This window comes from Glandiceps talaboti, chromosome 5 (genome assembly GCF_964340395.1).
Source record: "Glandiceps talaboti chromosome 5, keGlaTala1.1, whole genome shotgun sequence".
Taxonomy (NCBI): Eukaryota; Metazoa; Hemichordata; class Enteropneusta; family Spengelidae; genus Glandiceps; species Glandiceps talaboti.
This window is the reverse complement of record NC_135553.1, coordinates 13768983-13788724: the sequence shown is the minus strand read 5'-3', so window position 1 is coordinate 13788724 and position 19742 is coordinate 13768983. Positions and strand designations below refer to the sequence as shown.

The following is a 19742-nucleotide window of genomic DNA, read 5'->3' as shown; positions in this document are numbered from 1 at the left end:
ATGTGCGATATCATTTTTATCTGGTTGTTTATCTGATCTTTTCGATAATTTCCTTTGCTCCTATATTTCAAATAGATTTTTGTACTATAGATGGCAATGTGTATAGATCTATCACATACATTATTGGGGACAACTGTACTTTGAGGTAAGTAAGTCATCAATGATAACAATTTAATTCGTTCATTTAACTTATTTGTATTGCTTATGGTAAGAATGCAACTGAAATAAACGCTGTTTCATAGTTACAGTGAATTTCATAACACCATTCAGCTTTTCGGTTGTACAAACAGGCAGAAACCAGCAAGAAACTGGATATGCCATACTTCAATAGCAAGATCGTATGTTTGCTACATTTAGCCTAAATGAAATAACCTTTTTTGTAACTCCAGGCAGACATTCGGACGATGAAGGACGCGTAAAACGTCCTTTGCGGTGTTCATTTGATGTCTGCAGGGTGACACTTTACAGCGTCATTCATCCATTCATCCAGACAAAATGTAGCAAGAAAGTGTTTTCACTCAATTTTGCTATCTTATAGTGTAGCATGTCTAGTTTCGTATTGGTTTCTGCGTCAGTGTATCAACAAGAACAGCTGAATATTGTGTTGTGAAATTCGCTGTAGCATTTATTGGAAGTAACACTTAACATTATAATCAACGCCACAGGAGCTGTATATGTTGAGAAAAAGATCATTTTGATCTTGTCTTTCTAACTTAAACTATATATACTAAACTTCAATTGCCCGTTCATCATTATAAACTGCAAGTTACCCATTCGTTATAATATTATCGTTTTCTCTGGAAGCCTATTTTCATTTTCATTTTCAGATATTGTTATCTAGGCTCAATCGAAGAAAGTCAAGTTTGTGGTAAGTACGCATAAAGAATAAAAATATTGGTTGTAAAAATATTGAAGCTCGAATTCTGTGGAAATACTTCATTCCTGGTTTTACATGCAGGCAATATACCTATTGATATCTTACTTACTTTCTATTAAGCTTTGTAGGCAAAGTTCTTAATATGTTCTTTAAGTTTGAGCGGCTACCACAATAAATCAAACAATGCAATTCAAGGCATAACAATTGTTGGTTTCATATAAAGGTTTGTAACAACTACTTCAAACATTTTATTGCATCGGATAATGTATTGCAATTCTTTACAATTGATCAAGATCATTAATCTGTAGGTAATGTTACAACGATGTTCGTCCAACCGTATCTCTTAGCCCGTCTCAAGCTGTGCCGAAACTATCTACTAGCAGCAAGTTTCTCTATTGATCACAGTGTAATATTTCAATCCCGGATGTTTAATTGTAAACATAATGTTGTTAAGACCAAGGCTGGCTAGTCACTACACATACAATATGACACTCATATAGTTACTTACTTCACTCAGGCGGTAATCAAACAACTCCAACATTTGATGTTGAATTAGCAACTAGGACACAATACAAGTTTGCAACTTTGTTTATTTTACCAAATTAGATATCGCAGAGTGTCGCTATCCTGAAGACTCTATTTTAAAATCCACAGTGAAATGTATACTAATTAAACATCAGGGAGGGAAATTTTACACTGTGATCAATAGAGAAACTTGCTGCTAGTAGGTAGTTGTATCACATTTAAGACAGGCTAAGAGATAGAGTTGGTCGAACATTGTTGTATAGTTCAAGGCCAATATAATTACAAATATTTATTTCATTTCTTTTAGAACAAACTACCTGTCCAGTAGGATCCCCTTTGGAAACGGTACCAGAAGGCACAGTGTTCTGTGATGTAGAGTCCTTAGACTCTGAGCTGTTGACATATCTTGAGAATACAATTGTTGAAGATTGCCCTGTCGGATATTCATGTAGTTATCCCTTCGGTCCAAACGTCACTGTTGGCATTTGTTGTCCTGGTGAGTACTGCCACAATGGTCATCGTTCTCACTTTGCGAAGACCAATCAACTCATCCTCATCACCTAATGAGCACTGTTTATGCCAACTTGTATAGTGTGCATGCTCAGACGCAATGGACTATGGGATTATTTATGATATTCCTTCCCTTAAAGCTGTAAGAAGTAGAAGTCTCATTGCAATAAACTTAAGTGAGTTATTGGGAAACAGGGCGTAGTCTAGTTACTAGACACAAACCCACTAACAATGCTACAGTTCACCGGCTTGCTCGACAAAACTCTAATCAAAATAAAAAGAGCTACATGTTTTTTATTACACTGTAACATTTGAATTGTGATCATTGTTGAACCAGACGATAAAATTTAACATCAGTATTAAGAATTTTGTCAAGCATGCCTCTAGAATCTTACAATACTAGTGAGACAAGCCAGACGACACTCTTTTTCACGGTAACAACCGGCTTCTATTGCATTCGAAGAGAATTCTAGCGCAAGTTTGAGAGGTCACCACTTGGTTTATTAGGTGAAAATATTTGATGATGACTGACTGATTTTTGGTTCATGATTAACAAAACTACTTTCACTAACGTACAGTGCATTGTCTCATCCACAGCCTGTGAATTTGACTGTGTTAATTCTGATGAGTGTATTCCAAACGCTATGATCTGTGATGGCATCAGTCAATGTGGAGACGGAAGTGACGAAAACAACTGTGGTAAGGATAACTTTTAGTCAAGTACACACACACACACACACACACACACACACACACACACACACACACACACAATTGAGTCGAATTTAAAAGTGAAGATCAATCTATTGTAGTTGGATCAGAGGAGAAGAAAAGAGTCTGTTTATACCTTTGTTCTGTATAATTTTAGGTCAGTGGGGAGACTGGAGTGACTGGTCATCCTGTCAACCCCTTACTCAATATTTGGATGAAAATCTTGATTGTATCAGCTACGAGATAGACACTTGGCGTGAAAGACGGCGAGAGTGTATTGACCCGGTGTTCCCTTGCGATGGCGATGACTACGAACGAATTCAATGTGATGAACCGTTTATTTGCTCAGGTTAGTAAGTTTTGAAAATTAGCATATTAACTTAAAAGTTAGTAACACAGATTTAGAAATGGTGAAAAGGAACACAAAACGCGAATATCCTAGGCACACCGTCTGCTATGAAATATTAACATTAGAAATACATATATATTTTCACAAGATCACCTCAGAAACCAATAAACCCATGGTCTAGTTATTATATTTGTATTTCGTTTTATCTGCAACTTTCGAACTTCTCTTTGCACTGTTATTTCAAATAGATGTTTGCACTTTTAATGGTATTGATTATGAAGCTGTGTCATACATTATCGGGGATAACTGTGATGGAATGTAAGTTAATCATTAATTCGTATAATTATTCAGAGAGCAATTTATGTTATTCAAGTCATGGAGGTAAAATTGCATAATCGGCCACAGTGCAGGGTCTATATTGGGTAAATAAACTTCGATCTTTATAGAGGACTACACAACTATACACTAAACTTCACATTATTTTATTTATTAGGTCAAATAAAAAAATTGTAACACCCAAAACAGGCTTGGTAGATTGAGTATTTTTTTAATTTTTTTTATTTTTTTTTTTTTTGGGGGGGGGCAAGCTCGGTTTGTTACAATATACGTAGATGACAAAAATGACTTCCTCATCGATGTGTTCGCACTTTCCGTATGATATGCAGAAGACACTGAGTGATACAGTGTATTCTGCCATGTTGTTTTGATCACAAGACAGTAATGTCATCAAATCTCTCACGACTTTGCAAAAAAATTCCATTTTTTCAATGTTTTTTTTCGAATTACCTAAAATAAGTTTATGGTCGGCAGTGGAAAACTGGGTTGGTCGGATTACAGGAACCAAACGATGGGTTGATTTTTTTGGCCTTATTATATGGTATTTACATTTTCTCGAGAATACTTTTACTTCTTTTTTCAGGTTCTGCTATCCCAATCAGATCATAACATTCGAAGCCTGTGGTATGTAAAGAAATTAAAGTTTTGATTAGATCTCCTCAAAATTCATATGTGGTTCTATATGCAGATGTTAAATTTTTTTTTTTTTTTTTTTTTTTACATTTTCTACAGGGAAAGTTCTCAATGTGCCCTTTAATTTCGAACTGAATGGTGTTAATTATCAAATCCTGTAAGAATTACTCTAGTGATCATTTACATATATATGGGTTCTTCAGATTGAAGGTCCTTCCACTTAATTAACATAAATTATACCCGCGTTTAAGAATTATTTTTTCATCATTGAATCTTTGAAATTATAATGTAAGATATCTCTCAATAGGGTAAAAAATGAGTAAATATTACTAGAATCAAAAATGATATTAGTTTAACCATACAACACTGTATGTCATAAGTACAAATTTAATGGCAATGTTTTAGTGCATTTGACAAAGCATCTTGCATTTATTACACTTTATTAAAGCCATAATTAGTCTATGCATGATGTGATAATTCAAGGTCAACATTATTGCACTATATTTACTTTATTTGTTTTAGACGGCACGACCTGTCCTACAGGATCACCATTGACGACGGTCCCAGGGGGTACAGTGTTCTGTGATGTAGCGTCCGTAGACCCTGAAGTGTTACCCTTTCTGGAGAATACAGTTGTTGAGCAATGCCCTATCGGATATTCATGTACCTATCCCTTTGACAGTAATGCTGGTATTTGCTGTCCAGGTGAATATTTTTACACTGTACTGTACTGTACACTTTGCGAGGACCAGACAGTCGATCCGTCACCAATTCCAATTTGAGCGCCGCAATTGCAATATTGCAATGCTAAGAGTGCGCATGCTCAGGTGCAATGGGCTATGGAATTATTTATTATATGACTTATACGCCTATAAGAATAAGGGATACGGTGTCATAACAATAGCAGACAGTTAACCTTAAACAAAGTGTTGTGGAGCTCTAGATAAATTTTAGTAACACAGCTACATTAAGTCGATATAAGCATTCTAACCGAATTAGCCGACGTTCTGTTTTATGTATTTAATCAACCATTCGGTTCCGTGTAATAAGCTTATGATGTTTCGTAAGTAACCCCTATTTTCTGTTCTCATGGCAAACATTCACATTTAATTACCACCGACAAAAATGCCAACGAAATTACAGTGTATATATCAGTAACTACCATTGTCTAATAGTCAAGTCAATAAGACCAAATTAACCAAACCTCATCACTAAAATATACCAAGTTAATCAAATTCACAACTACAGGTAATAAACTGGGTTAACCGCTTCTTCTTTTTTTTGGCTCCAAGGTGAAGGCGAAGTCGACATTCCATGCTGCGCAAGTCCAGAATACGGTACTTGTTATGGACAAGAAGACAAGTGGTATTATGATTGTAAGGAACGCATTTGTAGACAGTTTACATACAGTGGATGTGGTGGAAACGAAAACAGATTTGATAGCAAGAAGGAATGTATCAAACACTGTACAGGTAAATATCAAATCAATACTTTATACCAAATTCTCATCTGCAATTTTTTAAGCTCGCAAGTAATGTACATGTTGTATTATATAGTGATGAGTAGATTATATAAAGGTAAATATATTTCAAATTTAAATCACTTTAACCAGCTTACGATTAACATTGGCAGATGACTCCTGTTGCCTCGATCCTGACCCCGGCCCATGCAAAGGATCCTTTCCGATGTGGTATTTTGACCCGAGAGACAATACGTGCAAACAGTTTACTTACGGTGGTTGTGATGGTAACAAAAACAAATACAATACAAGCGGAGAGTGTGAGAGAGCATGCCAAGGTAAAGTAAAATAGTCCCGATTCAAGAAGTCAAGTACTTTGTCTTTTTTCCCATGGGTAACTTAGTATGTTAAAGTTTCATGAGTGCAATCCAGTCCTCAAGTTGAAGATAATATAAATATTGTCTTCCTGTTGACGTTAAGCCCTGGCTATGGGCAATTTACAGCAACATCATTCTGCCCTTACGGGTCTCATTTAAAAAATAGCAGTATCTCTCGATGTGGCACTAATATATCATTTATCTACCATGACCTATTTTCATTTAATTTGCTATTTTTTTTACATCCTTTAAGAATCATAAACACATAAACATAATACGAAGATCATCAGCGAAATCATATTTGCATTATATATCAAATCGTGTGGTATATATTCAATTATAGTGCATTATTGTGACCATGGAGGAGTAACTATGGAAAGATTATAGCATAATACATCTATATACACATGTGTGTATATATGATTGATATCTGTTTGATTTTATATGTGTACAGAATTCAACAAAGACATCATCTGTGAGGCTGACAGAATTATAGCTACTATATCCGTCGACTGGTTGCATAAACTATTGCCCCATCAGAACAGTGAACCAGGAGGATATTACTTGAATGATGCTAACTGTGTCGGTAGGGGGCGCTATGTCGGAGGGCAATATTATTACGAATTTACTACTGATTTGGACGGGTGTGGCACTACATCATATGTACGTATAGAATATTCACTTTGAATTAAATAGGGTTACTTTCCATTCGATGTAGTCCGTGTGTGGTCATCGTCCGTGTGTTCTGTCACTTGAAATATTTCGATGGTTTTGGATGTTATACTAACAAATCTTTCGATTGTAACATAAACCATACATTGTAAATTACAAACTTCACAAATGTATACAGATGTTCTTAGGACATGAAATTGCTGACAAATGTTTCACTTTCTTGATTAGGAAAAGACTGACGATAACAGAATCGTGTACACCAACGTAATACATACCGAAAAAGGAACGGAAATCTTTGAATTGGAATGTTGCTATGAGACTGAATACACGATTGTACCTATCCATATCATTACCAACCCATGGTAAGTAGGTTTCCAGATTCTTGAAAAAAATATCACATAACGCTCTCAGATTCAATTCGTTTAACTGTTTAATGGTGCTTCACGTTGGAAAGAAATGTAAGTGTATTTGAGCCTGAAATGCGATGATTCTGTCCACATGGGTATAGAAATTAGGAAAACATACACAGTAAGCATAGTCGTCATCAAGAGTGTCCCATATATGTGTGTATATTTATGTATTTTTATTTTTTTCTAAAATGTGGTAAATAGTTGACGGTAGCATCAACAATCGTTTTCAAAACAGTTGCGTGAATTACTCACTGTTGCGCTGTCAGTGAAAATTTGTCATAGGAGAGAAATCGCTTAAAGTAATCTGAGTGGTAATTTTTCTACCAAAGCGATTCATGATTTTTCACCTATTTACTCGTTGTTTCCATAGCTGTGTACTGGTCACTCTGCGAGGCTTTGGTACATTCAACATCACCGCAACGTTGTACACAAATGACTCATTCACCACTCTGTTCAATGAAAACGACTTTCCACTTATGATATGCGATGGCGTGTTCATCTGTTTTGGTATTCGAGTGGAGTTACACGACCCTACCTTGGTGTTGTTTGCTGAGGAATGCTATGCATCAGAAAGTGAAGACCCACACGCCATTGGTCCTCATTATGAAATGATTAGTAATGGGTGAGTTGATTTTTTTTAAAATTTCTGTGCGTGTTGCCTATTAACATTATGTTCCCTATATTGAATTTCAGTTATTATAACTAACATTTATGTCATGTACACACATTAGATTTCTACTTATCAATATATATATAATGATATATTTATATATATCAAAACACTAAGAGGTGTTGTGTTACATACTAGTATTGAATATGGAATAACAATAATCACACATTTCAACAATAGGTGTTGATTAAATATCTGATTTCCCATCAAGTGGTCAGTATTGCAAGGTGAATTTATAAATGAATAATACTACGTCTATCCTCTTAACAGGTGTCGGGATAATAATACCATGATTCCCTATGTAACCAATGATGATCTTACACTCCATTTCTGCTGGGATGCCTATGATGTAGTAAACCGTGATGATGTTGAGGATGGAGAGGAGATCAATCTGTATATACACTGTAAAGTTCATGTATGCAAGAAAAACGAAGCTGGAACTCGCTGTCAACAGGTATGCACAGGAAATGCAAACACAGCTTTGCTTTTTCTTATTAATGAATAACATTATTCATTAATTAATCGTAAGGTATCGGAGTTCGAAACAGAAAACCTTCTTCCAAGGACTACGTCAGATTTGATAGCAACATGCATCCTTACACTATAATTTGAATCGACAGTCCAGTTAAATATGCTGGCGACAATACAATACAGAGTATCTTTCGTGAAGTGGATATAACCGTATGTAACTCATATGCGACAAGTGATTTTCTGTCAACCTAGCCAATTTTTGGCGGCTTTCACGCCAAGCAGTGAGCAATTAAACCCATACAATAATAAATGAATGTTAAATCCGATAAATGCCATTCCTGTATTGACACATTTTGCCAATGAGATTGGAGTAAAGATGACTAAAAACACGAAAAAGTAACATTTCCAGTAATTTTGATAAGCAAATAAAATATGTCTTAACCAATAGGTTTCATGGAAATCTCTGTTTAACTTCGCCTCGCTGAACACAATGGAATTATCAGCATTATGAGCATGTGCACACAGCCTACACTTGTTATTGCGATTTTCTTCCAGGGCTGTATCAGGGCAATCTCTGACCGTACCTGTCTGATTTATTTTCAGGGCTGTGGGAAACGTAACCGTAGAGCAATCTCTGACCTGTCTGATTTGTTTACAGGGCTGTGAGAAACGTAACCATAGAGAAATTTCTGACCTGTCTGATTTATTTATTTACAGGGCTGTCAGGAACGTAAACGTAGAGAAATCTCTGACCTGTCTGATGACGGTGACTCTACCAGTACTTTCATCACTCATGGTCCCTTGAAGAAATCAAACAAGTACGTAATTAAGTTACCATTCTATTCGACAAAGACAATCTGGACACTTATATTGTGGGGAAAAGGTATCGACACGTAGTGACATATCTCTTATCATGCAATGAAATACTTTGAGGGTGTGACTGACTTTCAAAATTGATAATGTAAAATCATACAAAAACTCGAAAATGCAATTGTTGCTTGCGATGCTCTTCGAACTACTCATTTCATGTTAGTGTTCACTGGCTCTGATGATGCAACCACTCAGAAGCCACTAAGAAACTGTACATGTCACACTTTAAGATATCAAGTTTGAAGACATTTTCTTGTGCTATTTTGTCTAATGAACTGATGCACCACCATGCAGACATCAAATGTAGACGTCAACACATTGGCGCCCACGTGTCTGCATCTAGTTGCAGTTCATTAACTTGTTATCTGTAAGTGTAGAATGTGTACTTTCTTACTAGTTTCTGCGTGGTTGTATAAAACAGAGCCGGTGAACACTAACATGAATGGGCGGTATGAAAGAAATATTGTTAGGCTGCAACAACGACAATATGTCATAGTTAATCAACTACAAAAACTATACTTGTAACTCTACAATTGTGCAACTCTAATTAGAATTCTGATATTACTGTGTAACTCTTCTCTTTTTTCATTTACAGTTGTCAAGGCTAACTAACTGGACAGGACACACTAACTGGATATGATACGCAATGGATTATGACGAATACTGGAACCTAACGACGCCATTTAACGATGACATCATCAATTGTGTTGTCACTCTGCAAAATGCTTTAATTTGACGTCCAGCTTGAAAAATTATAATGATTTATGATTATAATATCATTTGCACATTTGACAAGTTTGATCCATATACGGTGGCGGTATATTTTACTGTAACAATTAATTGTGTCAATTTTGATTTACGATATATGTACAATTTATCTCAGATAAAGCATTGGAAAATTTGCCTTCATGTTAAATTAAAAATTCGTTGACAGGTGGATTTCTTTTTCAAAAGGATAATGTTACATTTCTAACATTTTGAATATATATATATATATATATATATACATGCCATTTTACGCTGTTTGATTATTAATATTTACGCTATTGGTTATCGATAATGGGTTCTTGGTTAATTATTAGTGAAGGTATACTTAAACGTAATAAAACTCGCTCAAAACATTTTGGCTGTGGATTGTTTCAAGAATGTTGAATACTTTGTATGGTCGTATGTCGTGTGAATTTAAATAACCCCAAGTAAAACAAAAAAGATGCTCTTGTTGTTCACACAGCTTGTAAATTCAAAACTTTTGCCCAGGTAACACCGAGGCAACTGTTTCAAGAGGTTTAAATCCCCCAACTTTTGCTTACTTCCACAATAATGCCCCACACCACTGCACTGTACAATAGGCGAAATAATGAATCAAATTTAGTCGAGTTCTCAATTGTTTAATGTTATGTCAACATATACCTTAGACATCGAGTTGTGTGTTTACCTTTCGTAAGGAGAGGTAATGAAGTGGATATAGAATTGTGTGCGTGTGTATGCCCGTCGGTCTGACGTGCATACAAGATAAATAGACCAAATGTGTTAGACACTTTTGTTTTCAAATTGGTTAAAACAAGAGCTGATTAGATTATGGACAAGATCCGTGCACTTACAAGCTAGGCTAGTCCCAGGCTAATTACGTGTGCCAAAATGTGTTCATGTCTGTAGTCTATATACGTTCCTTTTCCCCTTGGTTTATTGTCTAACTAATGTGCACACGCTCTCAGCATTACACTTTCATGAGTAAAAGACTTGAAAACTACGGTGAGTGGGAAGTTGATGGTCAGTGACTTTGTATGCATATTCTCTTACATGCTTTTAGACCTGACTCAAGCAATCAATATTTGTTTTTGTCATACATCGTTTTCCTAACATTGTTTTCTCAGTATCTCAGGGTTCCACTTTTAAAATAAAATACTTTGTATTCCATTTGAGAGGAATTGCATGTAGAATATTGAGTCTTATCAGCATTTTTCTAGCATTTATTGTACGTGGAATGGATAGCCTTTGAAGTCTCAAAACCTTTATAACAATTACACGCATTTGCAATAATTAATGTTTTACACTTATGCATCTATGCTTTGTGGATTGTTTCATACATCTTATAATACACGTTCGCCTTGATTGAAATACTAATGCTACATCAAGGCATGATTTTCTGGAACAGTTTGTGAAACAATCATCTACCACAACGACTTCTACGGTCACTAGAGAAATACGTGTTCTCTACTAAGTCAAAATGAAATAAAACCTTATGAGAGGCATTCAGTTTGTATCTGGTTTAAACCAGTCCCACCAAGTGACCTTCAATAAACAAAATGCAGTATGAAAAAAATCTTTCTAATTCCTTCAAGTAAGGTACAATACAGTATACAAATGATTGGTACTAGATAGACAATCGGTCCTTCATACTCGAATAACAGACAATTCACAATGATTCTCATTACCACACCTCTACGATACTTTACCGCGCACTTAACCCCGCATCTATAACATAAACCGAACCGGTTGTCTGGTCAGCTGCAGGTGAACACAGGAACGTTGACAACTCGCCAATCTGCGAAAGTACAAGACAGGACAGCAAAACTTCATCATATTATATTCACAATAGATGTCATTAGATAGACACAAACGCTGCAATTTCGTTTTGACAGTACATCACGGACACCCACGTCACCTCCGGACAGTTTTGCCTCTCAAGTATTAATTAACCTTGTATTGATGACATTCATACACAACATGCAGACTGACCATATTGATTATTGTGTAGTGTACACAATTTCTGCTTCTGAACCAGAAGTGACTACAATAAAATGTTGTGCTAAATACGAACCTGTGATAAAGAAGAGTACTATTTTACGCCAACGTGACCTCCATGGGGTTTGGCACAAGACGCGTTGTCAATGGTACTTTCCAGGTGTAAAACAAACTCCCATGGAAGGGTTATCTTACCTGATCGAGTCCAACCAGTTGACCAGAAGGGTTATACGTCTCCAGGGACTTTTTCTTGAATAAAGAAGAGAAGTAAAAACAGGTACCTTGTAATAATTAATGGCTAGAATAAACGTGGTATTTAATCTTTAAACATTGAATGCCATTCTTCAGCTTATTTTATATTGAATACCCTGATTGTTTCTAACTTCTCAAGCTTCGTGAAACATCAAAAAAGAGACTATGGCAGATTATCACAGTGGAAAGGAACAATTAAATAGGCATTTCTGGTTTATAAGTAATTCTTTGACATGTACGATGTCTCTCTGTAAACGTTATACACTTTCTACCAATACGTTGTTATACATACATGAATGAATGAATGATGAGTTCATAGAACATAATCAGTGGTAATTGTTATGGGAAATGTGTTAACTTTCCATCATAATTTGTCTACTTTAATTTCATGACAATCGTGTGACAGGCAGTCTAGCTGGACTCTTTTGAATTTTGAATCACCATTGGTGTTTACAAAGGAATACACTTTTCTTTTTGTCGCACCAAAATCCTATTCTTACATTCTCTTTCTGGCACTGACCAAAACAAACGCGATGGTATTGCATAGAAATGAGGAATGTAGTGGGCTAGTGGTTTAAAAACTCATTCAATAATGCGAAACAGTAATTTGAACACGTTGACCTTGACCTTGGCCTTTATGCATCTCCATTGGGTACATATATGGTGTTATCATCCAAGGGGAGCAATCTATACTATTACATACAGTCAAAGTACGAGCATTTCTTCAGAATATGCTAAAAGTCTCTTCAACACTATTAGTTACATGAAGTTATTTTAATAGTTGCTACCTTTGCTTCTTCTAAAGATACGCCCCATGTTTCAGCCTTAGTTTCGATCATTTCTCGAACCACTACCAAAAAAATAAATAAACCAAAGTTAGTTCATACACATTAAAAGATGCATTAAAATAATTGGTTTTCGGAAAAAGGCAATTTCCTCCTGCTTCCACTACGTTAAGACAAGTCTAGTGTAATCATTTTGTCTATTAACATTACAGCTTTAAATATTTATATATATACAACTTATATTGAATGGTGTTTACATGTAATAGTGTTTAAATGTCTATATAGCATTGATAGGGTTAGGCATGAGTACTTTTTATTACGATTCCGACTTCAATGCCACTTTTTGGTGTACTCAACGAAGTATATTATCCATTCAGATATTTGGTTTACTTCTAAAGCTAACTGCTATGCAACAGATCTTACGATTGCTGCAGCTGGTAAATAAACACAATTCTGAATCAGTGGGTCGAATAAGTGAATAACACACGGAATTCTAAACTACACTATACTAAAAGTGGTAAAGCGTAGTTTAGTATTATTGTTTGTTGACACCTAAGATGCACATTCATGGATATTCCTTGTTGATTGAACACAAGCTATAAATACATTGGACGAATGTTGTTTGTATGACAACACAGAAAAGGTAACTGTTGTAAATATTACAAATAATGTATAATTATACCCTATTTCCATTCATTTTGAAATATCCATGACGCTACAACTCGTTTCATAATTGTAAAGGCTATGTTATATGATGGCTCTGTGTGATTGCATTTTGCCCTCACTGTAAGCGCTACTATTACTCACATACAGTATCTGCCATAGCAGGAGCTATGGAGTTACAAGTCACCCCACTGCCAAGGGTTTCTAATGCAGTCACCTGTGAGAGGAAATTATAACAAATGTATGTCTATCTCACGGAAATAAGATATTAGTAAAATTATGTTTGTGTTAGAGACCCTCGTTGTTGAAACACACTTGTCATTGTTGGAGTACAAAATATACGAGATGTAAACTGAATGTCTTCCGTAAGGGCAAAGTTTTGAGATTGTCGTTCCTACAGACAATTGTTGGAATACAGAACATATGTAATAAGTTATTTTTTCTCACTGATTGCTATTTGCTCATTGCTGTTAGTGATCTCCTGGCCAACCTCAACATGTACTGTAACATTTTCAGGACAAGTGCGCTTTGGTATCGCAAATGCATGTATCAAATTATATTGAATTTGAAGCGTGCGTTCTTGAGATATAGCCTAATTACCGAAAAGCATTAATTATGTAAAATTCTCGTTAATATTCTTGGGATGTTCACCAAAATTTAATCAGTTCTTGCCACTACCCTACAAAACACATGTAATAAATTTCGTTTGAATTGAGCCAGTCGTGTTTTAGAAAATGGTGATAACGTCGCACCACTTTAAGCAACATTTCCTGACGAGAAACTATTTTTTTCTTTTTTGTGGCCAATCGAAAATATGCCAATAACTTATTAAAACTAAAAGCTACATTAGTAATAGTTTCAGGACAGGTGCACTTTGGTATCACAAATGTGTGTACCAAGTTATAATGAATTTGAAGCGTGCATTCTTCAGATATAGCCTAATTACCGAAAATCATTAATTATGTAAATTGCTCATTAATATTCACGGGATTTTTACCGAAACCTAATCAAGTCTTGCCATTAACCTACGGAATACGTCTTCAAAATCTCGTTTGAATTGAGCACGCCATTATGGAGAAAACGATGACACAGACAGACAGACAGACAGACAGACAGACACACAGACACACAGACACACAGATTTCCACCCATAAATATATCTCTTCCTTACGGAAGAAAAAATTGAATGAAACTCGTAAGATTGAGCATTTAAACAAAACTACTATTTTCACGTTCAACACCTAATTTTGTAATTCTGTACTCTCTCTACTCCCAGTATTACTTTCTGTGCTATTCCTAAGCCTCGAGGGACAGTCTGTGCTGGGGTAACCCACAGACACGAGGAAAACTGACATATGATGTTGCACGGACACGATCAGTCAACATGTATTTCTCACTCTCTCACTGTCTCAGTAAAGTGTTCCGTACGTACATGACGAAGTGACATATACAAAGGGGTAAACTCATGCGTCTGTATTTATGTTGTAATTGATGGCTACACATGGTTTGTATGTCATTAAATTAGACTTTAGAATAACAAACCTTTGTTAGACCATTTATTCCATGTTTGGTTGAACAATACGAAGCATATTGAACACTTGCCATTGATCCACAACACGAACTCATGTTTAGTATTCTTCCCCACCATATATATATAAATGCAAACATGTTGAAATGAATATTTATTAACTGTAATTGCCCTCATATTATCAAAGAGTTGTTTATTATAAGAGTTATAAACAGTTCAAGATAGTTATCAAACAACACACAGATAATAAGAGGGCTAGGGATAGAAAGATGCATGCATGACTTTGAGACACTGCAATTCATAATTAGAAGTGACATAAATGAAAAGTGATTGGACGACTGTATGCAAATGACTCCTACCTTTACGTTTCATATCTGGTAAACATAGTTTAGTGAGATAGAATGGAGCAGTCAGATTAACTCGAAGGTCTCTTTCCCAGGTTTCCAGTGGGAACTCTTCCATTAGATGAATACTAAGAATACCTGATAATTAGGAACGAGATAACCTCTCTGAATTTATTATGTTTTCTTTTTGTTCAAAAGCATCCTTCTATCATTCATAGATATTTCATTTTTGTCAACCATGCAATTAAATTATATAAGGAGGGAGAAATCGAGATATTGTTTTAGTCACATTTGGAGGAAAAAGAAATACACGTTTAAAAGGAGCACATGTAAATATAAGTAAAAAAGAAAAGTGGATGATTATGGTACGTCACACACGATGACGTCATTATTCTCCCCGTGATTTCAAAAATTCATGCCCTGCACTTACAGGTGCACTTGGATTACGAAAGAAAGTTGTTTTGTAGAGCAACAGAAAAATAATGGTCCTGAACGAATACATGTATGTAATCTTCATAACTCCACTGATAAGATATTTATGAACATTGGACTGTATAATGGGCCTTTAAGATTTGTCAGAGTCTTTAAATATGTCTGTGTTACATATTAAAAGTGGTGTAATAATTTACCTGCATTATTGACAAGTATGTCCAACCAGCGTGCGAAATTAACGCCGGTCCTTCGGCCCGAGACCAACAGATTTCCGTTCGGACCGACAGTTTTTCAGAATTACAACAACGTATCGGTCCTTATGACCGACTGAAATTTGGAGTAAATAATAACATTTATTCAAAGATATATCCAATTTCACCTACACGAATCTGATCTTGTGTTACCTATTTTACTCTCGACATCATCTCGTTCAAGTTAAGCGACACAGAGCTAGCTCGCTACGTGTTGTTGTCAATGTTGATATGTCTACATATGACGTAGCATACAGCATTTACTTTATGAAATTATGTTAGCAAACACATGATTGACCGAATTTCTCCAATTATTTGTGTCTTGACTAATCAGAACGTCTTAGACATTCAGACCCATTTTACGCATTCAGCGCATGCGTCTTTTCCCGCCATGATATATTAATTGTTGTAAAGTTTACTGTTCTATTAAAGTGTATGAAACTTTTAACGTGTTTGAGACAGTTCCACGTTGTATTTATAAAGTATGTGGCGATATTTAGAAGGCAGCAATGAACTTCCGAAGAAGAAGACGAATTTAAACAGACACTATTTTTGAAAGGCTGGTATTAAAGCCGGTAAATGTTAGCGGGTTTCCCGATCAATTTACCGGAGTTCCCCATGTATGTGGCCATGATCAAAACAAACTGACGGAAAACATATAAACTACTCTGAAAATGGCGTTTTAACTAATAAAGAAGGCAGGTACACTTCGTAAAATATCTTCAGTACGATTATAGTTTTTTTGTAAAACAGTAAAAAAAATGCGTAGTCTGATTGCTTTCAATTTGATTCATATGCTAATGTATGTCCTGTCATGTTGTAATCAACGTATAAACTTAGAAATGTTGCATTTTTGTTGCCATTGTTGTATCTGGAAAATTACTGCATCGTGCCAAACACGGGTACATATAGTGGATGACACACTACAGTACAGTTACCATATCACGCTCCCACGTCAAAAAAAACTTGCATTGTAAGACATGTTTAGCCATAGTTCTCTTCATCATGGTCAGATTTCTTACACAAACAGTCGAGTCAGAGACGATAATCAATACACCACGGTAGGGTATACGGGTAGGGCTTTATGGGGGGGGGGGGGCTTCAGTACATATTTGAAGGAAGACGAAACCGCTCCATGTCACTTTTGTGGATGGAAATTTAAATAAAGTGAATACAAAGTTTTCAAGAGGGATAGTTATGCGACAAAACTTTTATTTCTGCCATGATGAATTTGTGCGTCTACGTTCGCTAAGAGTTGGAAAGCTACATCAGCTGTTGCCACAGACGATGAATCTGACTTTGGATTATGTGATTCAGAATTTAGTGAATCGTACAGAGAGGAAGGAGAGGACTGTGATCTCTTAGAGATTGCAGATAATGTATATTTAATGATTCATTCACCCATATTATCTACAATCTATGGATATGTATTTCTATGGTGTAATGAATACATTCAGTCTCAGACCACTTTAGTCTATAGGATCAGATTATGCGAGAATGACTATTCATAGTCTCTGGATTCATAGTTACAAATGAAAATCTCTACTCATAGAGTCAAATATTTCTTGGTAGTGAATCAAAATTTACTTCCAAGTTATTTGTTGACTCTGTGAGTGGAAATTTTATAAAATAATAGTGGATAGTGAACAATTCGTTGTACTCTCTTTTACTTTAGTATATCTAAAGATATGTTGTATCATATTAAAGTTCAAAATCATTTAATCTGTAAATGGAGGGTATATAAATATAGGTCGTGAACGTGAACTGCATTGAGTATGGACCAGCAGTTTTCCTTAAGGACCAGCAGCATTTGCTACATGTCGGTCCTTATGACCAGTAGTCATTTTCCCTTAAGTTCACACACTGTGTCCAACCCTTCAGCATATATATGTTTGACGTCGTCGTATAGTGTATTGATTGCAGCAAGAACGTTCAAATCGGCTCTGATGTAATGAGCTGAAACTTCATATTGTCTGAAAAGACATGTTGGAGGAAAGGATGCTTAAAAAAATTAGCATGCATATCTATCGCTTTTAAATTCAATGTAAGAATCGTGAATCAACTCTATCAAAATGAAAGTTAGGCATGCAGCTAACTTGTTCTTTCTGAATGAATACTAACCTACGTCCCACTTTTCAAATATACGTATATAATTCTTTTAGACAATAAAGTTAGCATACTTCTCCCCGTTACAGGGACATGGACCAACTTGGTACACGGTTTTTATCTAAATTTGGAATATTTCCATAAACCTCATCTTGTATAATATAATAGATATCGCGCAATTCCATATATATCAATTACAGGTTTGGGCATGTGTGTTTTTTCTACGATCTTGAGGTAATTGGTACTTGTTGAGTGCATCCAAAAAGTACCTGATTGAAGCATTCCATTAGTTTATATTGCGGATCTGACCCACGCCCCTTAACTTAGTTGTAATATACTTAGAGTAACACACCAAGGTAAAACATATATATTACATGTATTGCATCACACAGTCAACGTCCAAAATACTTACCGACAAATTCCACTTACCCTTCCAATTCTTTCCTAAGAGACACCACTTTATCGCTGTCTCGACCACCACTTAGGATGATACTGCATCCTCTCTTTGCCAGGCTCCTTGCTATAGCGAAGCCAATACCTCCAGTGTCACTTGAACCGGTGACTAAGGCAACTTTGCCATAATGAATGCGAGATAAATCGCCCGTCTGTTGAGATGTCAATAAAGATAACCATGCCACAACGACGTGTGTAATAGATATATAACTGTCTTATGGCATATTCGTTGCTTGTGACAATGTATTATATATGAAGTGACGCACCTCGTGACCTCTCCTACCACAATGAATGTAACAATGCGTTGACGTCTAGCGTCAGTTTGGTAGCTATCAACAAGGGTTCTATGTCCCGAATTGTGTCAGCGCTTAACTGATGTCAAATGTTTCCACTCTGTCTTACATATGTGGATTGATGTGCGCCCCTTTGTCACTATAAGTCACTTCCTTACCCTCTCATCGGTTCGTCTCACCCATTTCTATTTGGCTTATAGCTTTGGTCTGTGTATGGGTAGTAACCTCGACATATTGCAAATATGTGTCATTCGTGAAGTGCTTACCTTCGAACTAACCGTTCTGTTGCTCGCGGACAGGCTTCGCAATAGCGTTAACGAGCTTATACGTCTCATGAGATACATTTTGACTTAATCTAGAAAGTTTGACGAAGTGGATATGCAGAGCTTATTTATGTCTGTATGTCCTACTGTTGAGCTCAATCCGAAGTCTTAGAAATTAGAATATCCTTGCAAATTGACCTTGTACACAATGAGGTAGGGAAGGACGCCATATATAGAGTTTAACGCTATATGACTTTATCTAACTCTTTTGTTTGCAATAAAGAGTCTAACCACCCTGATACTAGACTAGTAGAATGCGAAAAATGTGTATGTATTGACTGCTCACGTCTGTCTGAAGAAACGTAAGCAAGCATCAGTAAAGAGGAATCGATGATACATTGGTATTGCTCCGAGTGTAACGCAGAAGCACTAGTGTCAGGCGTCATAATAATAATAATAATAATAATAATAATAATAATAATATTTATTTTTCTATACCGTAAATCCATAAAATGCTCTAAACGGTTCACAAAGTTAAAAAAAAGAAAAAGCGCTTGACATTAAAACAATACTTGATACATCTTAAAAGACATTTAATTAAAAGCTTTGCGGAAGAGATGCGTTTTTAAACTTTTCTTAAAACAGTCAACGGTATTACACATTCTAATCCCAGTCGGTAAGTCGTTCCATAGCCGCGGAGCAACATGGCTGAAGGCCCGTTTGTAGACGAAAGATGACCTCGTAAACGGAACCTCGA

The 19742-nt window shown here is 35.8% G+C and overlaps 2 protein-coding genes and 1 long non-coding RNA gene across 3 annotated transcripts; 2 read left to right on the top strand and 1 right to left on the bottom strand.

Annotated features, from left to right (window-relative positions):
• Positions 1–88: 88 nt before the first annotated feature.
• On the top strand, positions 89–1762 carry LOC144435203 (uncharacterized). Its single transcript, XR_013480887.1, has 3 exons — positions 89–145; positions 828–868; positions 1710–1762. It is a non-coding gene; the product is annotated as an uncharacterized LOC144435203 (long non-coding RNA).
• A 250-nt stretch (positions 1763–2012) lies between these two features.
• LOC144435382 (uncharacterized) lies at positions 2013–9552 on the top strand. The gene is made up of 14 exons (XM_078123978.1): positions 2013–2088; positions 2510–2611; positions 2781–2972; positions 3221–3290; positions 3892–3932; positions 4464–4646; positions 5234–5413; positions 5574–5738; positions 6232–6440; positions 6678–6811; positions 7230–7481; positions 7800–7983; positions 8718–8818; positions 9466–9552. Exons 1-14 carry the CDS (start codon positions 2013–2015, stop codon positions 9476–9478), a joined length of 1902 nt encoding a protein of 633 aa, XP_077980104.1. The 3' UTR covers positions 9479–9552.
• A 1770-nt stretch (positions 9553–11322) lies between these two features.
• On the bottom strand, positions 11323–19066 carry LOC144435381 (D-beta-hydroxybutyrate dehydrogenase-like). Its single transcript, XM_078123977.1, has 7 exons — positions 18989–19066; positions 18406–18581; positions 17735–17843; positions 13460–13532; positions 12656–12717; positions 11811–11864; positions 11323–11415 (listed from the first exon to the last, which is right to left on the bottom strand). Exons 1-7 carry the CDS (start codon positions 19064–19066, stop codon positions 11323–11325), a joined length of 645 nt encoding a protein of 214 aa, XP_077980103.1.
• Between the last annotated feature and the right edge of the window lie 676 nt (positions 19067–19742).

Bases quoted from the DNA above. Each gene is read 5' to 3' on its own strand.
- LOC144435382 (XM_078123978.1), top strand. From the start codon at position 2,013: ATGGACTATGGGATTATTTATGATATTCCTTCCCTTAAAGCTGTAAGA. The intron at 3,291-3,891 runs GTAAGTTAATCA...TTCTTTTTTCAG, and splicing joins GGGGATAACTGTGATGGAAT to GTTCTGCTATCCCAATCAGA. The intron at 6,812-7,229 runs GTAAGTAGGTTT...TTGTTTCCATAG, and splicing joins CATATCATTACCAACCCATG to CTGTGTACTGGTCACTCTGC.
- LOC144435381 (XM_078123977.1), bottom strand. From the start codon at position 19,066: ATGTATCTCATGAGACGTATAAGCTCGTTAACGCTATTGCGAAGCCTG. The intron at 17,844-18,405 runs GTAAGTGGAATT...ATGTCTTTTCAG, and splicing joins CTTAGGAAAGAATTGGAAGG to ACAATATGAAGTTTCAGCTC. The intron at 12,718-13,459 runs GTGAGTAATAGT...TTTTTTTGGTAG, and splicing joins TGCTATGGCAGATACTGTAT to TGGTTCGAGAAATGATCGAA.